General features: G+C 32.9%; 2 protein-coding genes and 1 pseudogene across 2 annotated transcripts; 2 read left to right on the top strand and 1 right to left on the bottom strand.

Annotated features, from left to right (window-relative positions):
• Nucleotides 1–98: 98 nt before the first annotated feature.
• LOC110663043 (T-complex protein 1 subunit alpha) lies at nt 99–7,013 on the top strand. The gene is made up of 17 exons (XM_021822247.2): nt 99–418; nt 562–626; nt 1,002–1,091; nt 1,225–1,311; nt 1,460–1,519; nt 1,667–1,717; nt 2,201–2,296; nt 2,891–2,956; nt 3,190–3,407; nt 3,630–3,726; nt 3,984–4,070; nt 4,590–4,724; nt 5,010–5,114; nt 5,665–5,793; nt 5,904–6,007; nt 6,342–6,432; nt 6,525–7,013. Exons 1-17 carry the CDS (start codon nt 346–348, stop codon nt 6,609–6,611), a joined length of 1,641 nt encoding a protein of 546 aa, XP_021677939.2. The 5' UTR covers nt 99–345; the 3' UTR covers nt 6,612–7,013.
• Nucleotides 7,014–10,826: 3,813 nt separating this feature from the next.
• On the top strand, nt 10,827–12,210 carry LOC110663042 (GATA transcription factor 4). The gene is made up of 2 exons (XM_021822244.2): nt 10,827–11,375; nt 11,490–12,210. Exons 1-2 carry the CDS (start codon nt 11,148–11,150, stop codon nt 12,057–12,059), a joined length of 798 nt encoding a protein of 265 aa, XP_021677936.2. The 5' UTR covers nt 10,827–11,147; the 3' UTR covers nt 12,060–12,210.
• A 1,428-nt stretch (nt 12,211–13,638) lies between these two features.
• On the bottom strand, nt 13,639–16,386 carry LOC131177999 (uncharacterized; annotated as a pseudogene).
• Nucleotides 16,387–18,725: the final 2,339 nt, after the last annotated feature.

Raw genomic sequence — 18,725 nt, 5'->3', positions numbered from 1 at the left:
ATTATTATTCGTCATTCATTTAAAAAAAAAAAAAAAACAGCTGGAAGCTTTATTTATTTATTGAAAAATTTTCCCCTTTTAATTTTTAGCGCCTTTCTAGTTGCTACTCGTGCTAGGGTTTAACGCAAACAAGGCGAAACGACATCATCAGGAAGTCGTTCTGAAAAAACCAGAGAGGCACACATAAGTATTTTGGAATCTGGCTTGAGAGTTGAGACTTCTCTTCGAACATTCGAGAGGTTTTTCTGTTTCCTACTCCGGTGGTTTCTGTTCATCATTTTCTGTTCTACAGCTTCACTCGCAGATCCGATCTAGGGTTTGCCGTTTACGTCACTCGCAGCAGAAATGGCAATCCCGACACAAGCTCTTGACATTCTAGGTGAACGGCAATCCGGCCAGGACGTTCGTACTCAAAATGGTTCTCTCTCTTCACTCCAGTTCCTTTTTTTCCCCGGCTTCCTTTTCTCTTTCAATAATCCTAGATTTTGTGTTCTGAGCGATTCGACTAAAATAGTTCGTTGCTTTGTTTTTGTATTATGTGTTGGACATATGTCGTGATAGTGGTGGCCTGTCAAGCTGTGGCCAACATTGTCAAATCTTCACTTGGTCCTGTTGGTCTCGACAAGGTATTCCTCATCTCTACTGTTCTTATTGATTTCTTAATCATTACTGCTGAAGTAGTCTAATTTGTTGCTAATTCGTAAGTTTCATCTGAAGCGATGCTCAAACGCTAAGCTTGCTTATTTAGTCACAATTGGTTGGTTGCTTGAACGGTTGGAGCTCTACTATTTGCATCTATAAATGCTGAAATTCCTGTTAAAATTGTTCACTTGTTTGGATTACTATTGCTGTTGAAATTTAAATTCGTGCAAAAAATATTTGATTAACAATTTTGTTGTCAAATTTATGCAGGCTTTAAGTTTTTTGTGTATTAATTGTTTGTTTAAATTTTAAATGATAGATTATATAGCTAACCTTCATTTCTTGATTACTTATTGCAGATGTTAGTAGATGATATTGGTGATGTAACAATTACCAATGATGGTGCCACTATCCTAAAGATGCTGGAAGTGGAGCATCCAGCTGCCAAGGTGGACATAATCTCATTTTTGCTCTTTTTTTTTTTTTTTTTCCCTTCGGTAATAGTACTATAGTAGACTAGAGTTATTGGCTGCAGCTTTCCTAACTCATGATTGTCAATTTTCATATATTTGAGGTATATAGGTGCTTGTCGAGTTAGCAGAGCTTCAAGATCGAGAAGTAGGAGATGGAACAACTTCAGTTGTTATTGTTGCTGCAGAGTTGCTCAAGGTAATTGCAGCTTGTGCCTTTTTGGCCTTGGGTTATTTGTGGGGTTCATTACTTTTTTTTTTTTTTTTTTCCTCTCTGATCGGTATTTTAAGCTCCTTGATGTTCTAAAGGGAATGGAAATTCATGATTGCATCATAATTTTTTGCAGAGAGCAAATGATCTGGTGAGGAATAAAATTCACCCAACATCAATAATCAGTGGATACAGAGTGAGTTTTTTTTTTTTTTTCTCCCATGTTATATAACACCCCTCAACTGCATCTTTATGGGATAATCAAGGATCTCGCATGGCTTTATCATTGGATTTTTTTTCCCTGACTGGTTTAGCTTCTGCAATTGCTTTTGTTTGTGGACAGCTTGCTATGAGGGAAGCCTGTAAATATGTTGATGAAAAATTGGCTGTGAAGGTAAGGCTCTGTTCATTATTATTTTCTTTTTTTGATAATTGTACACATCATTTCAAGCTGTTTCATCAGTCCTGTAAAACATGTGGCATAGATAAAACATTCACAATTGCGATGTCTTTGCAATTTCGTGCTATGAATTTAGTTCTCCAAGTGGTATATAGGGGATTTGATCTAGATTTTCATGACTTTAGTTGATATATCAACATTTAGGAGTTATACCTGATATACCATAATTTAGAAGTCATTATGCTGTGCTTAATGTTCTTACCCCTTCTATTTTCCGGAATTGTTCAGAATTCATGAGAAACAATAGAATTTTACAGCATATAAACTTTAGAAAAAATCTATTGGCTCTCTGTCTTTTATATGCACACTGTTGGTTATGGATTTTATGCTACATGTATTTATCTGCTACAGCAATGCATATGCCTGATGTATCATATATGTGATTTCATTAACTAGTATCTTTTATTGGTGTCATAGGTTGAGAAGCTTGGAAAAGATTCTCTTGTGAATTGTGCTAAGACAAGCATGTCCTCAAAGTTGATATCTGGTGACAGTGATTTCTTTGCAAATCTGGTATGTTCGTTGTTGGCGAAGTAATATAGCTTTATTGTCCTGGATGGATTCATGTGTAACCATAGAACTTATACATGTTTATGAGTAAAAATTTGTAAAATGCTGTGAGTGCGACTGTGTGTTTGGTGTCTGCAATTAATTGGATGAATAGAGCAGTTCTAGGTTTCAAACTCATGGATTGATCTCGAGTAATTTTTTCTGCAAAATAATTTTCTTCTGTCTTTGGCAAGGTGAACTTTGTTGACATCTGTGTTTCCCTCTCTAACTGCTACAAGTGTTATGCTTGCTACTCTTGTTTGGTGCATCTGTTAGTTCTATCAGATATTACCACTGTCAATATCATTTTATTTCCTGATATTTCTGTCTGAGTTTTTGCATTTTGAATTTATGATTGTTGGAATTGTACGAAGCATTATGTTTTTCATTGTTGTTTATTTCATTTTTGATAAATTTATTTTTTTATGATTGATTATATGCTTTCTGTAGGCCATTTCAATTTTGACATAACTTGTTTGTAGCTTCTATAGACAGAGCTGTTGAGGAATTTACATGCGTTTGTTTGACCATTAATTTATCCACTGAATTTTTTCATAGGTTGTAGATGCTGTACAAGCAGTAAAGATGACCAATGCACGAGGGGAAGTCAAATACCCAATCAAGGTTAGTTGTTCTTTTGGGTCAATTGTTGGCCATGAAACTTTCTTGTGCCTGCTTGTGTAAGCAGTACTTGTGGCAATTTGTCATATTACTAATCAGCTTCCTGTTTCAAACAGTTAAAAAAAAAAAAACATAGATCTATCTATTATCCCCAAAAGATTTCATCAAATTGGTATGGTTTTTCTACCTTGCGTGGTGGTTGTTCTAATCGCCTAGTTGCTTGTTTGATGTTCCAGAGTATCAATATTCTGAAAGCTCATGGAAAAAGTGCAAAAGATAGCTACCTATTGAATGGGTATGCTCTAAATACTGGTCGTGCTGCTCAAGGAATGCCTACTAGAGTTGCACCTGCAAGAATTGCATGCCTTGACTTTAATCTTCAGAAGACAAAGATGCAATTGGGCGTACAAGTCTTAGTCACTGATCCCAGGGAGCTTGAAAAAATTCGTCAAAGGTGACCATATTATAGACTCTGAACTCTATTGAAAATTATATATCCAAATTAGGCTGCCTTGGTCACTTTGGTTATTGCTTCTTTTGTTCTTAAATTTACTGCAACTTGCATTGCAGTAATCAGTTCATAGTTTTATGATGTGTTTGTACTTTTCTGTTGCCCGGTGTGCAGTGCTTGTGATTAGATTTATAATGTGGCTTTGATGATATTTGTGCTTGGCAGAGAAGCTGATATGACAAAGGAACGCATTGAGAAACTCTTGAAAGCTGGAGCTAATGTTGTTTTAACTACAAAAGGAATTGATGACATGGCTCTTAAGGTAAGCTTCTGTCATATGTGTTTCCAACTGCTCCAGACGTTGCTTTGGTGGTAGGCACTAGGCAGTATGCATTTGCCATTTGCTTAACAGGCTTGTTTAACCATATGACCTTTTCTGTGGTACCCAATCAAGACTATGTATCTGTGTTTAACAGTAGCTGTGCTTCTGATCAGATCAGGATCACTTGTGCTGCTTGGATTTTTTTACTTGTGCACTCTGATTTAATTATGTTAATCTATTGTTTACCATTATTGCAGTATTTTGTGGAAGCCGGGGCTATTGCTGTGAGACGTGTTCGTAAAGAGGATATGCGTCATGTTGCCAAGGCAACTGGTGCAACCATGGTAATTCTTCTATCCTAAAAATCATTTTTGTGATCATCAATATCTTTCGTATCAGCATTTTGTTATTTTTCTAAAGGAGGGATTGCTCATCACTGTTAAGCATGAAGTTTAGCTTTGGTTTCACCATGTGAAATTCAGACATTATAATATTTCACTGGTCTTGGCCCCAGCATCTAGTTGACTTAGATGTGCATTTTTCCCTATCAGTTGAATTCAAAATAAAGGCTCTTCCTATTGCAATATTTCATTAACTGCTCCAGATAGCATTGCCCTTGTTAATTATTTGTACGTCTCTTTGGACGGGGAATATTTAAGTTTTTCTTATTTTGTCTCCATTTTGTTTGGGAATATCCCAAATTTTTGGGATAAAGGCTTAGTTGAGTTGAGTCTCCATTTTGTTTGAATTGGGTCTCTCATTTTTTCTATATTCTAATTTTATTATCTACTGCTTCCTACTACTGTTTGGTGCTCATGTCATCTTGTTTAACTTTCTATATGCCCCCTTGGGTGTGTCTTTAGGTATCAACTTTTGCTGATATGGAAGGGGAGGAAACATTTGATCAATCACTTCTTGGATATGCTGATGAAGTTGTGGAAGAGCGCATTGCTGACGATGATGTGATTATGATAAAGGGGACAAAATCTACAAGTGCGGTGTGTGATTTACTTTTTCATGTTTTACGACTAGACCTAAGTTTTAAATCTGTAAAACTCCTATATTCGTGAAAATGTATGATATACTGTAATTGCAATAGTCTTTTGCTAAGGTTTAGCAAACTTATACATGCTAAAAGTTGAAAGAGGTCAAGTATTTGAAGAGCATATTTGGATCATTACATTATTACATTTTTACTGATTACATAATTGTTGAGTTGTTGTATAGCGTGAATGGCGTTCATGATCTCCTTAAGTTGTCTTACTGATGTATTGTGTGCTTAGGTTTCTCTAATCCTTAGAGGCGCAAATGACTACATGCTGGATGAGATGGAGAGAGCTTTGCACGATGCCTTATCTATTGTTAAAAGGACCCTTGAATCTAACATGGTAAACTTAATATTTGCTAATTACATTCTTTGCATTATGTGAGATTTTAAAACCTTGTCTTGTGCTGCCTTAGTTGGAGCTGTATGCCATTTTTTCATTTTCTGCAGAGTAAGAAGCTTTGCTATTGTCATAAGCATTTTAGAGTAGTGTATATTGTCAATTGGATTGCATGGGGCGCATAGGTTGATATACGTTTTAACATTAATATATTTTATATGATGAGAGAGTGATGGGCCCTGAACCTACTCCATAAACATTGATTCTACTCCCTAAATAGTCCAGAAATGTTAGCAATATGAGGCCCCTTGCAATTGCAGTGTGCTTTTGATGCAAAATTGAAAATTTAAATTAAAGTATTATTGGTTCTTTGAAAAATTAAATTAAAGAAAAGTATTATTGGTTCTTAACTATCCCTTTTTGTTATTATTTAGGATTGTGAGAACTTACCAAATGATGTTGTTTTTATGATGAGATAACACTATATGGGAATACTTTATTTGATTTATTGATTGTCGGAACTTTATTCATTAGTCATTTGTCTCTGTTACAGGTAGTAGCAGGTGGAGGTGCAGTTGAGGCTGCCTTGTCTGTGTATTTGGAGTATCTTGCTACAACTCTTGGATCACGAGAGCAGTTGGCAATTGCAGAATTTGCTGAATCTTTACTGATCATACCAAAGGTTTGGAATAGAATAATATATTGGTGCATACTGCATGGCATATGAGGCTTTTCCATTCTCACATCCCTCCAAATATGAAGTTATGTGAAATAATGACGTGTCTGGTGCAGGTACTTGCTGTCAATGCTGCTAAGGATGCCACTGAGTTAGTAGCAAAACTAAGAGCTTACCACCATACTGCACAAACAAAGGCTGACAAGAAACATTTATCAAGGTATTATGGTTGATATTTAGATCATTCTATCTGATTCTGTTTGCCATTTTCTTTTTTCTCAACTTGCTTCCTATTCCATTTCTCCTGAAAAGAAAAAAATAGCGGGTGGCAGTCATTCTAGACTAGTAGTATGTTACTGCTTGGGTTTGGTTTTAACATGTATGGTCAGTAGCATGTATTATATCTTCCAATAATGTATGCCATTTTGTCACGTGTAGTTTTTAACCATAACAAGTATTATATTAGGGGTGAAAGTAAAAAAGAAAATTTTAGCTCTGCTTATTTCACCTGCAGTGTCTCACATTATATTTTCCTTCTATTAAAATTCTTTCAGCATGGGGCTAGACCTTTCAAAGGGCACCATTCGTAACAACTTAGAAGCTGGAGTTATCGAACCTGCAATGAGCAAAGTGAAGATAATTCAGGTACTTAACTGTGGAAAACACAAATGCTGTTATTTATGAAATTTGTTCTGCCAAGTATCTAAATGCTCTGGTTAATTTTCCTTGTTTGATAGTTTGCCACTGAAGCTGCCATAACTATTCTTCGAATTGATGACATGATCAAGCTTGTTAAGGATGAAAGCCAAAATGATGAGGAATAGGGTCAGTATATCTGAAGATATGCTAGGACCTTCAAATCTGTAATATTTCTATCTATAGTCTCTGGCAAGAGGGGAAGGGAACGGGATATGCTGTGGCCTCTGTTTTTATGCATGAAGAGTGAGGTTTTGGGTTGATTCTTTGTTTTGCCTTTAAAGTAAGGGTGTACGTCTTCTGGAGCCAACTTTATAGCTAACACAAAAGTAACTCCTTTTAAGTGTGATTATTGATGAGACCGCTAACCTGCGAATCCATGAAGTCCAACAAGCGACTGTGCTACCCTTGATTTTGTCTTTTTGATATGCTGCCAAGAGTAGACGATATGGTTTGGGCTCTTTTTTCGTGGTTTCTTTCTTAATTTGGTGAAAATTATTGTTATTATTATTATTATTTGTTTTTTTTTTTTTTTTTTTGGCATGACTAATGTGTCTTTATTTTATTATTTTTTTTTCTTTGGCGTCGGAGCTGAAACGGTGATTTGATAAAATGGGGTCAATTTATACAAGTGTAGCGTATAGTAATTCGAACGAATGGAAATCACAATAAAAAATATATGGAGATGGGAAGGCCTCACAAGTGAATCCCATTCTTCTGAAAGTAGAGCCCAATCTCTTTCGTCTCTAGAAAACGAGGATTAGCAATCTCTTTATATTTCTGAAGAAATCTTTACCCACAATAGATTGCGTTAGAATTCATTTTCTGGAGTTTCCTATTTTAGTTTGAACGCATTTTGTGGAGATTTTCATATAAAAAAAATTGGCATGCGACTTATCATGTGATCATGTGTCTTTGCTGGTTGTTGTACGAATTCAGTAGTCCTCACTGGCTGCATGTTCTTAAGCCGTAAAAATACCCAATAAATAACTTGATATTATTATTGATACTGCTAGATCCTTGGATAGGAGTAAGGGCGACTCTTCCTACACCGACAATTTTTATTAAAAATTTAGGAGGCACGAGGTATCTGTTGCCCCGTCAGCGAAATTACTAAAGTATTGTTTTTATTTAAATAAACCAAAAAGGTTTTAAAAAAAAAAAATCTATATTTGTGCAAGTATTCAGTATCATCGAGCCATTAAAATTGAAAAAGAGATATACAGTTGTATTTGCACAAAGTTGGGAGCAAAAATTTCCCATTGGAAAAAGTTGTTTCTGTCGAGGAAATCCTCTTTAAACACGAGACGAAGGATAGCGAGGATACCACTTCTGTTACTTCGAGGATCAATATCTTTACTGTTGACATTAGTATGGGATGATGGGTATTTGTGGTTTTCACGTGTGCAACGACTTTTGTAGAATGTAATGTTGATATTGATAAAACCCATAACCATGTACTTCAAGTGACTGAATTTCTATGCAATATATATAATTAACATAAGCTATCTGCTTGCATATTTTGATGCAAGTTGGCCCCATGGCCCATTGCTCATCTTCACCGACATCACTTCAAGAATTTTCTTTTCTTTACCATAACCTCTCGATACACGGAAAGAAAAAAGTCGTAGCCCAATAATTTATGAGCGGATCCCAACAGCTGTATTCAGTTGGCCTTTTTTTTATGTCCGGTCCTGTCTAAACAACTTCATCCGTGGGTTTTGATAACCCGTAAGTATTTGTTTGGGAATGAAATTAAAAAGTTAAAAAATATATATATATATTCTTTTAAAAATTATAAAATTAATTATTTTAAAATCTTATAATTAAAATATATTAAATTTTATTATTAAAAAAAATAGTTTTCGAATGAATTATTATTTAATTTTTAAAATTATAATGGGAATAACAAAGCCCATACTTTACCTGTCAATGCAATTACTGTCATTTTGAATTCCAAGGATTTATTTAGTTGACAGGTTAACAGAATTTTTTAAAAAATTGTAAAAAATAGTCATATTTTATTTATATTATGAAATTAATTTCTTACAAAATAGGGTACCCTACTTTCTTTATATAAGAAAAGTATTTCTTTAAATAAAATTTAATAAGTTACACTTTTATAATTAAATATAATAAATTTATTAATTATTTTTAATTTTTTATATTTTAAATTATTTTATAAATATTATTATTTTTTATAAATTACCTTTTAAAAAATTAATTTATATACTAAATGAATTTATATCATATTTTTTAAAAAATTATTTTTCTATAAGTGTAGGTCTCATAAAATATACTTGTACACAAACTATTTTAAACCGAACAAAGTCTGATAAAATCTCCATCCAGTCTGTCCCTTGAATAGCGAAGTAACTAATTTGGAAGAAAGTAAACGCAGATCTCTCTCTAATTTTGCCGTTGCTTTTTCGAAATTATGGCATCTTATTTAATATATATTTCACATTACATTAGACTAAAACTTAGACCTTACAAGTTTAAGATAAATTAATTAGTTTTAAATTTATTAATTAAATTTTATTATAATTATATTCAATATTGATACACTGTAAAATAATTATATATAATATATATCCTTGTCATTTAAAAATATACTTTAAAAAATATTCTCTATAAATAGAGTAAAATATTTATTTTTTTTATCTCTATCTTTTTCTTTTGAGACATATTATCTCCCTCCATCCCATCTAAATAATCTTTTAAGGTTTTTTACAAGAATCAAGAAAAATAATTAGATAATATAATTTTCATAAAAAAATTATTAATAAAAACTATTTTTATATTATCATTAAAATGTAGAAAAGTATTTACATTATCAGTAAAAACTAGAAATGTATTGAAAAGAGATAAATGTGTTAAGAATATAAAGATAAGAGATAAAAAAAAATAATTAATATTTTTTAATTTTTTAAAATAATAAATAAGATAAAAATAAAATTTTTTTTCTAAATTATGTATTATAATAAGACGGAGGGAATATTTTTATAAGGAAGGAAATGATAATTAATTAGGGCCACATGCATGCATCTGATCGTTCACGTGCATTAGCCTTGCATTGGGATCATTTCACCTCGTTAGGTCACGTGATTCAAGGTATCTCCCCACCATTTCCAAACCTTGGTACGTATAGCATGTATTATATTATCTCATCATGATTCTCATCATTTTTCTAAAATATTACCCTCCAAATACTCCAGCCAGTACTGCTACTTCTATGGCACTATCAAAGGGACCACCTTATTAATCTCTATATAGTACTCATTTGCTAATTAATTTAAGTTGTTATTACTATAAATTAAATTTTATATAAAAATAAGTTTAAGAATTTTTTAAATAAAATTTCTATATTAAATAATACTTGAATTTGCACATTGCACTGAAAACTTGGCCACTTAGATAAGTTAATGTTTGATATTAATTTTAGCAGTTAAAAAATCTATTTTAAAAAAAAAAATAATATTAGAAATATTTTAAATATTATTTTAAAAATATTTTTTTAATAACATTTCACTATCAATATTCAATACGACCTTTGAGTTGTCGGCAAATGAATTTACTGCCACCTGCCACAATTTATCAATTTTATTTTTATTTATCAATATTTTTTTAAATAAATAAAATTTTAGAAAAATAAAAAATAAAAATTACCAGATGAATCCACCAAAAGTAAATTACCAGATGGGACAAATAAAAAAAAGGAGCGCGTGGCGGCTGAAAAGGGAAAGCAGGGGGACCACGCCTCGTAACTGTGGAAAACGAAGGAATTCCGTAACGCCAAGCACACAGAAAGGAAAGTAAGTAGTGAAAGAAGAGAGGAAGAAACGGGCCGTGTTCCGTTACGTTCGCTCAAATTATTAAAACTCTCCTCACAACTGTATCCAGCTGGCGCTGTTTCTTTTTATCTTCAATTTTTCGTTGTAAACAACAATAATTCTGAACGGCAAATGTAATGCTGAGGAAAAGCAGCAATAGCTAGCTAGAGCCTAAAGGAGGGAACCGGAGGGATTGCAAAAGTACCCTCCGTACTGTACCTTTTCTTTTTATTTTGATATGTGAATGATATGACCCTTCCCTCTTTATTACATCATTTTCTTTGAAAATATATTTACGCTGCACACTGCCCCATAATCACCCAGTGAAAACATTAATTAATGAATTTTAATTTCACAATATTAAAATTATTTATAAGATTATAGGATACTGATGAGTTTAAATTTTAATTAAAATTAATTATATTAAAAAAAATAAAGTGAAAATGTCAATGGACAACAATTAAATATCTAATTCAGGTTAAATAAATATAAAGAAGCGCAGTTAAAAGGCATAGTTAGAGGATGCTGAGGTAGAAGGGGGCATGGATGCAAAAACACCCATACTATTGCAGAGGGTGAGCATGTGAAACCATGTGTGGATGATTGCATGAACAACTCCATGCACTTCCCCCTTCCAATATCGCCCTTTAAAAAACCTGTTTCCGTTTGCTTCCCTTTTGAGACTTCTCACTCTGCCCATACTCACTCCCTGTATCATCAATATAGCAAATCCCTGCTCTCCTCTTTCCCCTTCCTCTCTTCTCTCTCTGCGCTCAAGTTTAGAGAGCCGAAAGACACAAGAGAACGAGCCCAACAATAAAAGGGAAGGACATGGACATTTACGGAATTTCAACACCAGATTACTTCCGCATTGACGACCTCCTTGACTTAACCAACGACGAACTCTTCTCCTCTTCCACTTCAACCTCTTCCTCCACCGCTACCAACCACCATCATCAACTTTCTCTGCCTGAAAATCCTTCCATTCACCACTGCCCCTCTTCCGCTCCTTTTAACCCCGCTATCTCAACGGACTTCACCGATCATCTCTCCGTCCCTGTATTCCCCAGCTGCCTCTTTACTTGCATCACTGCAGTTTATGATTTACACTTTGATAATTGTCCTGGGTGTGTTTTTTACTCTTTTTTTTTTTTTTTAATTTTGGTTTTGTAGAGTGATGACGTGGCTGAGCTGGAGTGGCTATCGCAATTCGTAGACGACTCGTTTATCGACTTCCCTCCCAACTCACTTGCCGGTACAATCAACGTCCGATCCGATGCTTCATTGTGTGCCAAAGCTCGCAGTAAACGCTCAAGAGGCACAGCAACCAAGTCTACGCCCTGGGCATCATCCTCTCCAGAAATTGCATCTCCTACAGCCGGGAAATTGAAATCGAAGAAGGAGATTAATAGGGCATCGTCACCGACGGCTGAGGGAGAAGTTAGGAGGTGCACCCACTGCGCTTCAGAGAAGACTCCACAGTGGCGCACGGGTCCTCTGGGCCCCAAAACGCTGTGCAATGCCTGCGGTGTAAGGTATAAATCGGGTAGGCTGGTCCCCGAATATAGACCGGCGGCCAGCCCGACTTTCGTTCTGACTCAGCACTCAAACTCGCACCGTAAGGTATTGGAGCTCCGGAGGCAGAAGGAAATGTTAAGGCAGCATCAGCAACAACAGCAGGAAGAACAACGCATCTACCATCCTCATCATCACCACCCAAAGCAGGACTTCGAAGTTTGCTAACGCTTAATTTTTGCAATTTGAATGCCATGATCTGTTGTCAATTAGATATTGCTCTGGGTTGTTTTCCGTTTAGTTTTCTCTGATTATTTCTGAGGGAGAAACAAAAAAGCACCTTTACAGCTCTACTAATTTAAATTTTCCATTGTGTTTAGTTTTGATGTTTCAATTACCATTTAAGCACACTTGAAGACAAAATTTTCAATGAGAGAGAGAGAGAGAGAGAGAGAGAGAGGAGTAGAGCTTGTGGGATGAGAAAGCGACATTGCACGTGATGAACTGGCAGATAAAGGTAAGCGAATAAAATTCTCTCTCTACAGAGGTGACTGTCTGCTTCATCACATGGAAACCGAGGGAGGGACTCTGGCCAATGGTGCTTGGTGTGGAGAAATTAATGGAAAAGAGAACACATTTGAGGAGACAATTTGCAGATAGAAGAAGCAGTTCAGTCACAAAGAATAGCTGAGTGATCTTAATTACTATCTTTTGGGAGCAGAGAGCAGATGCAGCGACAGCAACTCTGCGTACTTTGCTATTCTGGCTGGGCTGAGAAGCACTTCGAAAGATGATAAGATCACGTGTTGTAGCTTTAATGGTCGTAACGTGGAATAGATTAGATAGGTGTACTCGTAAAAATCGCTTAACAAATCATGCCAATGACTTAGATCCCATTTGACGTAGCCCCGTTGAAAATCCAACCGGCCAAAGTGAGATTATTCTTGGACGATCTATTTTTAATAATGCCTTCTCACTGGACCCTATTGTTATTGACCAGTGCTGGCTGTACAAACAGCTTGGCAAAACAATTACATAGGCTTTAATCTTTGTTTAACCAAGAAGGTAACCCACACTGACCTCTTTTAAGTATGATTTCGAAAAACATCAATAAATATGCCCCACCAGAATGGAAATGGTAAGCCTAAGCAATTCCATACATGAATCTTTTCTTTCCTTCGACTGCCTATATGTCGCTCAGGATTAACAGCACGTGAAAATTCCAGCTAGATATGGCAATTAGGCCCATCCACCCAGGGCTCCGTCGAGGCCCATATGACTAGGTACGGAGAAAGCCTATTTTTGTCAAACCCAGAATTGGACAGGATTAGTAATTTATATATTTGGTTTAAAATATAATTAGTAGTAAATGTAAAAAATTACATAATATAATCTATGTATTTACATTTATTTAAAATTACCAATGAGTTTTAACTCAGTGATACTAAAGTTTATGAGTCTCAATAGAAACCGATTGTGGAAAAACAAAATATACGTATGTTATATAGAATCTTAGCCGTCTTGTTGTTGTTTACTTGTAATCGATCAACGAAGCAAGTTTTTCATGACACTAGTTGTTCACTGAGTGAACAGACAAATAATGTAATCAGTCCCTGCTTTGGTTTGGCTCTGTGTAATCCAGCCAATGAATAAGTATCATTTAGCATCGCTTTCGTTTTTAACTTTTTTAACACATATCAAAATCTGAAACTCCCAGAAGAGAAGCCGTCTATTAATGTTAGATATGCAACTGTGATTTTAAAACAAATGTGCATATGCCAAAATGGAATGCGAGCAAAAAGCACCTTCAGATTGAAACTCCATAGTTACTGTTTTTCGTCACCTCCTTAGTCAAGGCATTATTTCTCGCTTTGCCTCAGAAGCAAGGCTTGAAACCTCCCAGTCAAAATTGCCCCATATAAGCAAATTTATCACTAGAAGAGTGCAAAAACAATATGACAAAACCATGTTTGTTATTCAGCATGTGACAGAATAAGAGTATGCAAACAATGTGAGATATAGTATAGGAAGTGTGCAAAAGCACATGCATGAACATAGAAATAACAGCAGCACTAGAGCTCCACTCATTCCCAAGTGCATGAGCCAGCAGTTACTTCCCCAGGCTACAAAAGGACTGCAGTATAGCGGGGATGGTGCTCATGTCACAATGTTAATCCTAAAATTTTCAATAGTTGAAGTCCATCAAATTTTGTTATAGGCAACAAATTGTCTATGATTAATCCAAAAAGACTTGCTTGCGACTGGATTCTAGATGCTTCTCTGCTAGACAATTCCTGAAGGATATCCTTCAAGCCTGATGCAACAGAGAAACAATTTGACAAAATGAGCAAGTCCATACAAGTTTGTTCAATATGGACAATAAGCAAGATGTATTAATTGTATTGCGTGCTGCTTGTCTTTCAATCTTATAAGCTGAGTGAATCACACCTTGCGTCTGCTTTCCTGCTTGCCTGCAACCAGAGAAACATGTTTGGACAGGTTAATCAATAAACAGTGTGAAGAAGAGAATATAGCACTAAACTTCCTCTAAATTACAAAACTGAGTTTTGTTCTTCCACGAATCAACTCCTGTTTAGCTAATGATGCCCTCTTCTGAAAAGCAATAATCATGTCTTGGTTTGCATCACAAGGAATGCTTGGTTAAAAATGATAATTTGATGCAATAGGAAAAAAAATATGAATGCAAGATTTGAAACTGAATGTAATAGCAGAAGTTCAGCATAGTGTTGAGTTACAGTGAGCTTAATAATATGTCCAAAGGATAAAATTTTCTGGTTATATGAGTTATTTTCTTGCTTTGGTTTGCTTTCTGTCAAGGTGGAACACTTTCTTTTTGTGTTCTTTTGGGAAGCATGTGTTTGGAAAGGTTGCAACTGATGAACTTCCGTACAATTACTCATTATCAACCTGAAATTATTGAGAAAAAATAGAAAGGGAAGGTTTCACATTATGACATTCAGGCTGCAATACAATCCAGCTTTCCTTGTACCTGGCATTTGATCTTCCTGGCTTTATGTAAGCTATAGTTCACCAAAGCAACTCTCTCCCATTTACAAATCCTACATGTGAACAAATAATGAGTGCAAAAAGTGCACAGCTGACACAACGAGTTATTCTTTGCTCTAAAACAATCAAAAAATGTATTTTTGGATGATAAATATTCATCAACCACAACAAACCTCAAAAGGAAATTAATTTTCTGAAACAATTAATAAAGCAAAAGGAAAGCATTTGGGACACTGCCTTACTGACTCTAAATCATCAACAGAAATAAGAGAATAATGAAAGATACCTCTAACTCCTCGCTTTCAGCCTTCAGGAGGCCGCAATTCCTTTACTAAAGCATCTGCTCGGGAAAGTGAGAACTGGGTCAAAAAGAGCATTTACATTTTGCAAACATAACTTAATTTTTGGCAGGAGAATTATGCAATAATGCATGATGCTCTAGGCAGTCGTGAAAGGAAGAACATTTATGCATGCATCCACATCCCGTTTTGTGTCCAATGACTGTGCCATAAAGCAACAAAAGACACACTGTCAGTCGAATTTGACCCGCGTTGAACTTGAATTTTAGGTTACAAAGTAGGATTGATTAGCATAAACCACATAATGACACAAATACATATTTACCAGAAGCACACAACATTTCAAGCCGGTTACTTATCCCTCACAGTATTTCAATGCTGCCAACTTGAGGCATCTAATTTAATTGCTTGTTGCAAATATTACTATATAACCCAGGAAATGATTGGTATTTTCATTTATTTTAATGAACCATTTTACTCAATTTTCCTTTCTCTAACTCCTTGTAGTAAAATTGAAGCATAACAAATTATCAGGGAGTCCACGACATAAATAAGCACAACCTTGATTAGATATTATTTTAAAAATCTAGAAAGTCAATAAACAAACAACTCTTGTTAATATATTATTCTTATGGAAAACACCCTATTTTTTTCTCATTGTAGCATAACTCAGACCTGTTGAGTGGCAAGCAAAATGAACAATATTAGCAGCAATGGCAATTAATAGCTAGAGTGTTTGTGATCAACTAATTATAAGGAAGAGGCAGGAAATGGTATTTTTCCTCATCTCTTCACTCACAAGAAGGTGCAAGGTCTTGTAATAAAAAAAGCGTCTCGGCCCTGCAAATTACAAGTCAAATGTGTAAGAGACTAAGTGGAGAGGAAAGATGCTTATTATTTGTTTTTAAACTTGATCAAGTACTGACACTTCTATGCAAATTAGAAACAGCAATCTAGCTTGCAATTGGCCAAGCACAAAGAGAGATTCAATGATTTATTCAATATAACAGATACAAATTACTTGAAGACCATACCTTGCAGCAGCACAAATCCCAAGCCAACAGCAACCCCTCCTGTAACAAGTGGATGTGAAGCTGCAATTTTAATGCCCTCTGCAGTGATCATGCCAAGATATAAACTTCATCGAATAATTTCAGAAATGAACCAAAGAATCACATTTATCAACTGCAATGCGAATGAGGAATACCTTTATTCCTTCCAAAAAGCATATGCTCGTAACTACACGCTCAGGCTTGACATCTAGCAGAGAATTCTACGCGTATCAATGAATCAAAATTCCTATTGGCTATTAACATATGCAACTGGGCTAGTGGTGCTGTCGACTGCTTCTTCAATGGTTCAATTGAAAATGTATGGTAACTTTTTTTTTTTTTTTTTTTTTTTTAACATTTGGCTTCAAATGACAAATTCAAAATCTCACAGTTTTGAAATCGATGCCAATCAGTTAAAATTTATTAAAATGTATGGACAGTTATATATACATGCACACCTACAGTATTTATTTGTATCGTTTAGAATATATATATATATATATATATATATATATATATATATATATTATTTTATTGATGACAATAAATTAGATGTCTGTAAAAATTATTTTTAAAAAATTTATATATTATTTTATTGATGACAATAAATTAGATGTCTGTAAAAATTATTTTTTAAAAAATTTTATTAGTATTTTAATATCTAATTAATTAGATTTATTTAAAATATTATTATTATTATTTAAATTCATTCAATTTTATATATTTTAATTAATAATTTATGTAAATACATTTTTTTATTTATAATATATTTAAAATTTTAATTATTTTATAGAATATTTAAATTTTATTGATTTAATATATATATATATATTAATAAATATTATTATAAAAAATATATAATTTATATTTAATGCATTATTTGTATTAACGGTAACAATATGAATTAAGATACCTAATATGCAAGATTTAATCTCAACCCAAATTCATTGTAAATATTATTTCTCAAACTTAAATTTACCATAAATGTATTATCCAAACTCATCCTATTAAAATTCAATTAAATATGATAATCCTTTGCAATTTACAACAACCAATAATCTTTAATCATTTCAAAGTAAGGGTAACATGTGTTTTCTAATTAAAATCAAAGAATCACAGCTCTCAATTCTCTGCTAATTAAGACAATGATGTAAATAACTATATTTGACAAAAAAATGAGTCTTGGGTATTATTCAATAGATAGCTCTTACATAATCTTAACTTTTGTTTAGATTCTTAATTGCGTAAAGAAAATGAGTATAAAAAGAAGAAGAAGAGATATTTAAATTTCTTGCTATTATTTGAATACCTTATAAAAATATAAGAGAAATATAATATAGTTTATAATAGAATTATTTAATTATTATAAATTGTGATTTATTAATTAGAATATTAAGAATACATAAATAATTTTAATATAAATAATATCTAATTATTTTTATTTTCCTTCATTTTATTACAAACTGAGAGACATATTTTAAGTTAATAAAGAGAAATTAAAAAAATACAATTTATCTTCATCTATTCTCATTTCTTTCATTTATTTATCATTTCAATTAAGAAATTTAAAAAATTATATATATATATTATTTATTTATTTATTTATTTTTTTGGTTTTCTTTACTCTCCATTTCCTACAATACAAACAAGGGTTAAAGATGGCACCACATGCGTTATCAACCCAGGATGAAAATGCTCAAAATTTCGCATAATGTTATCCTCAAGTATAGAAAACTGGGCTTTTTATCCTGTATGCTTATCTCTTGACCAATAATTATATGACTTGTTGCAATTTTTTTTTGGTTGTAATTTGATTGAATCATTTATATGTTTGGTTGCTTGTTACAATTTTTTGTTTTTTATATAGTTTATGAAATTTATGAACTTAAGTCGATATAAGGGAGAGGAAAGAGTAAAAAATGAGATAGTAAAATAAAAATGAGAGAAAAAGGAATACGATTGAAATTTATATTTACTAAATCATGTAATAAATTAAAATTTTTTATTAATAATTAATAAAAATTTATATTATATTATATTATGACATATTAAATAAATTTAAAAATTTTAATCAAAATTTAATATTTAGTTTATCAGTAATTGATATTTGACATAATTATAATTAATAAAAAAGTTTTAAATTTTGCTTTTATTTTTTAATTATAATTATAATTAATATTATTACATAATATTTTACTGAATAATTTGATTTTAAAATTAATTATTAAAATTTAAAATATAAAATAAAGTAAAAGATAATAGTAGATAATATTTAAAAAATAATTTTATTTAAAAATATAAAATATTTAAAATTTAAAAAGATTATATAAATTAAATTTGAACTGAATTGAGCACAAAACCATATAAATTTTTTTTCCATATTTTCCATTTTTTTAATCAATGGAACAACTCCCTGTTTCACATTTCTATTGTTTTTCAGCAGAAAACTATATTTTTATCATAACAAGTTAATCACGAAAATTCTAAAACACCTGTTTATATAAAAAATTCAAAAT

This window comes from Hevea brasiliensis, chromosome 2 (assembly GCF_030052815.1).
Source record: "Hevea brasiliensis isolate MT/VB/25A 57/8 chromosome 2, ASM3005281v1, whole genome shotgun sequence".
NCBI lineage: Eukaryota > Viridiplantae > Streptophyta > Magnoliopsida > Malpighiales > Euphorbiaceae > Hevea > Hevea brasiliensis.
Note: the sequence above shows the minus strand (reverse complement) of the source record. Positions and strands in the feature narration are given on the sequence as shown.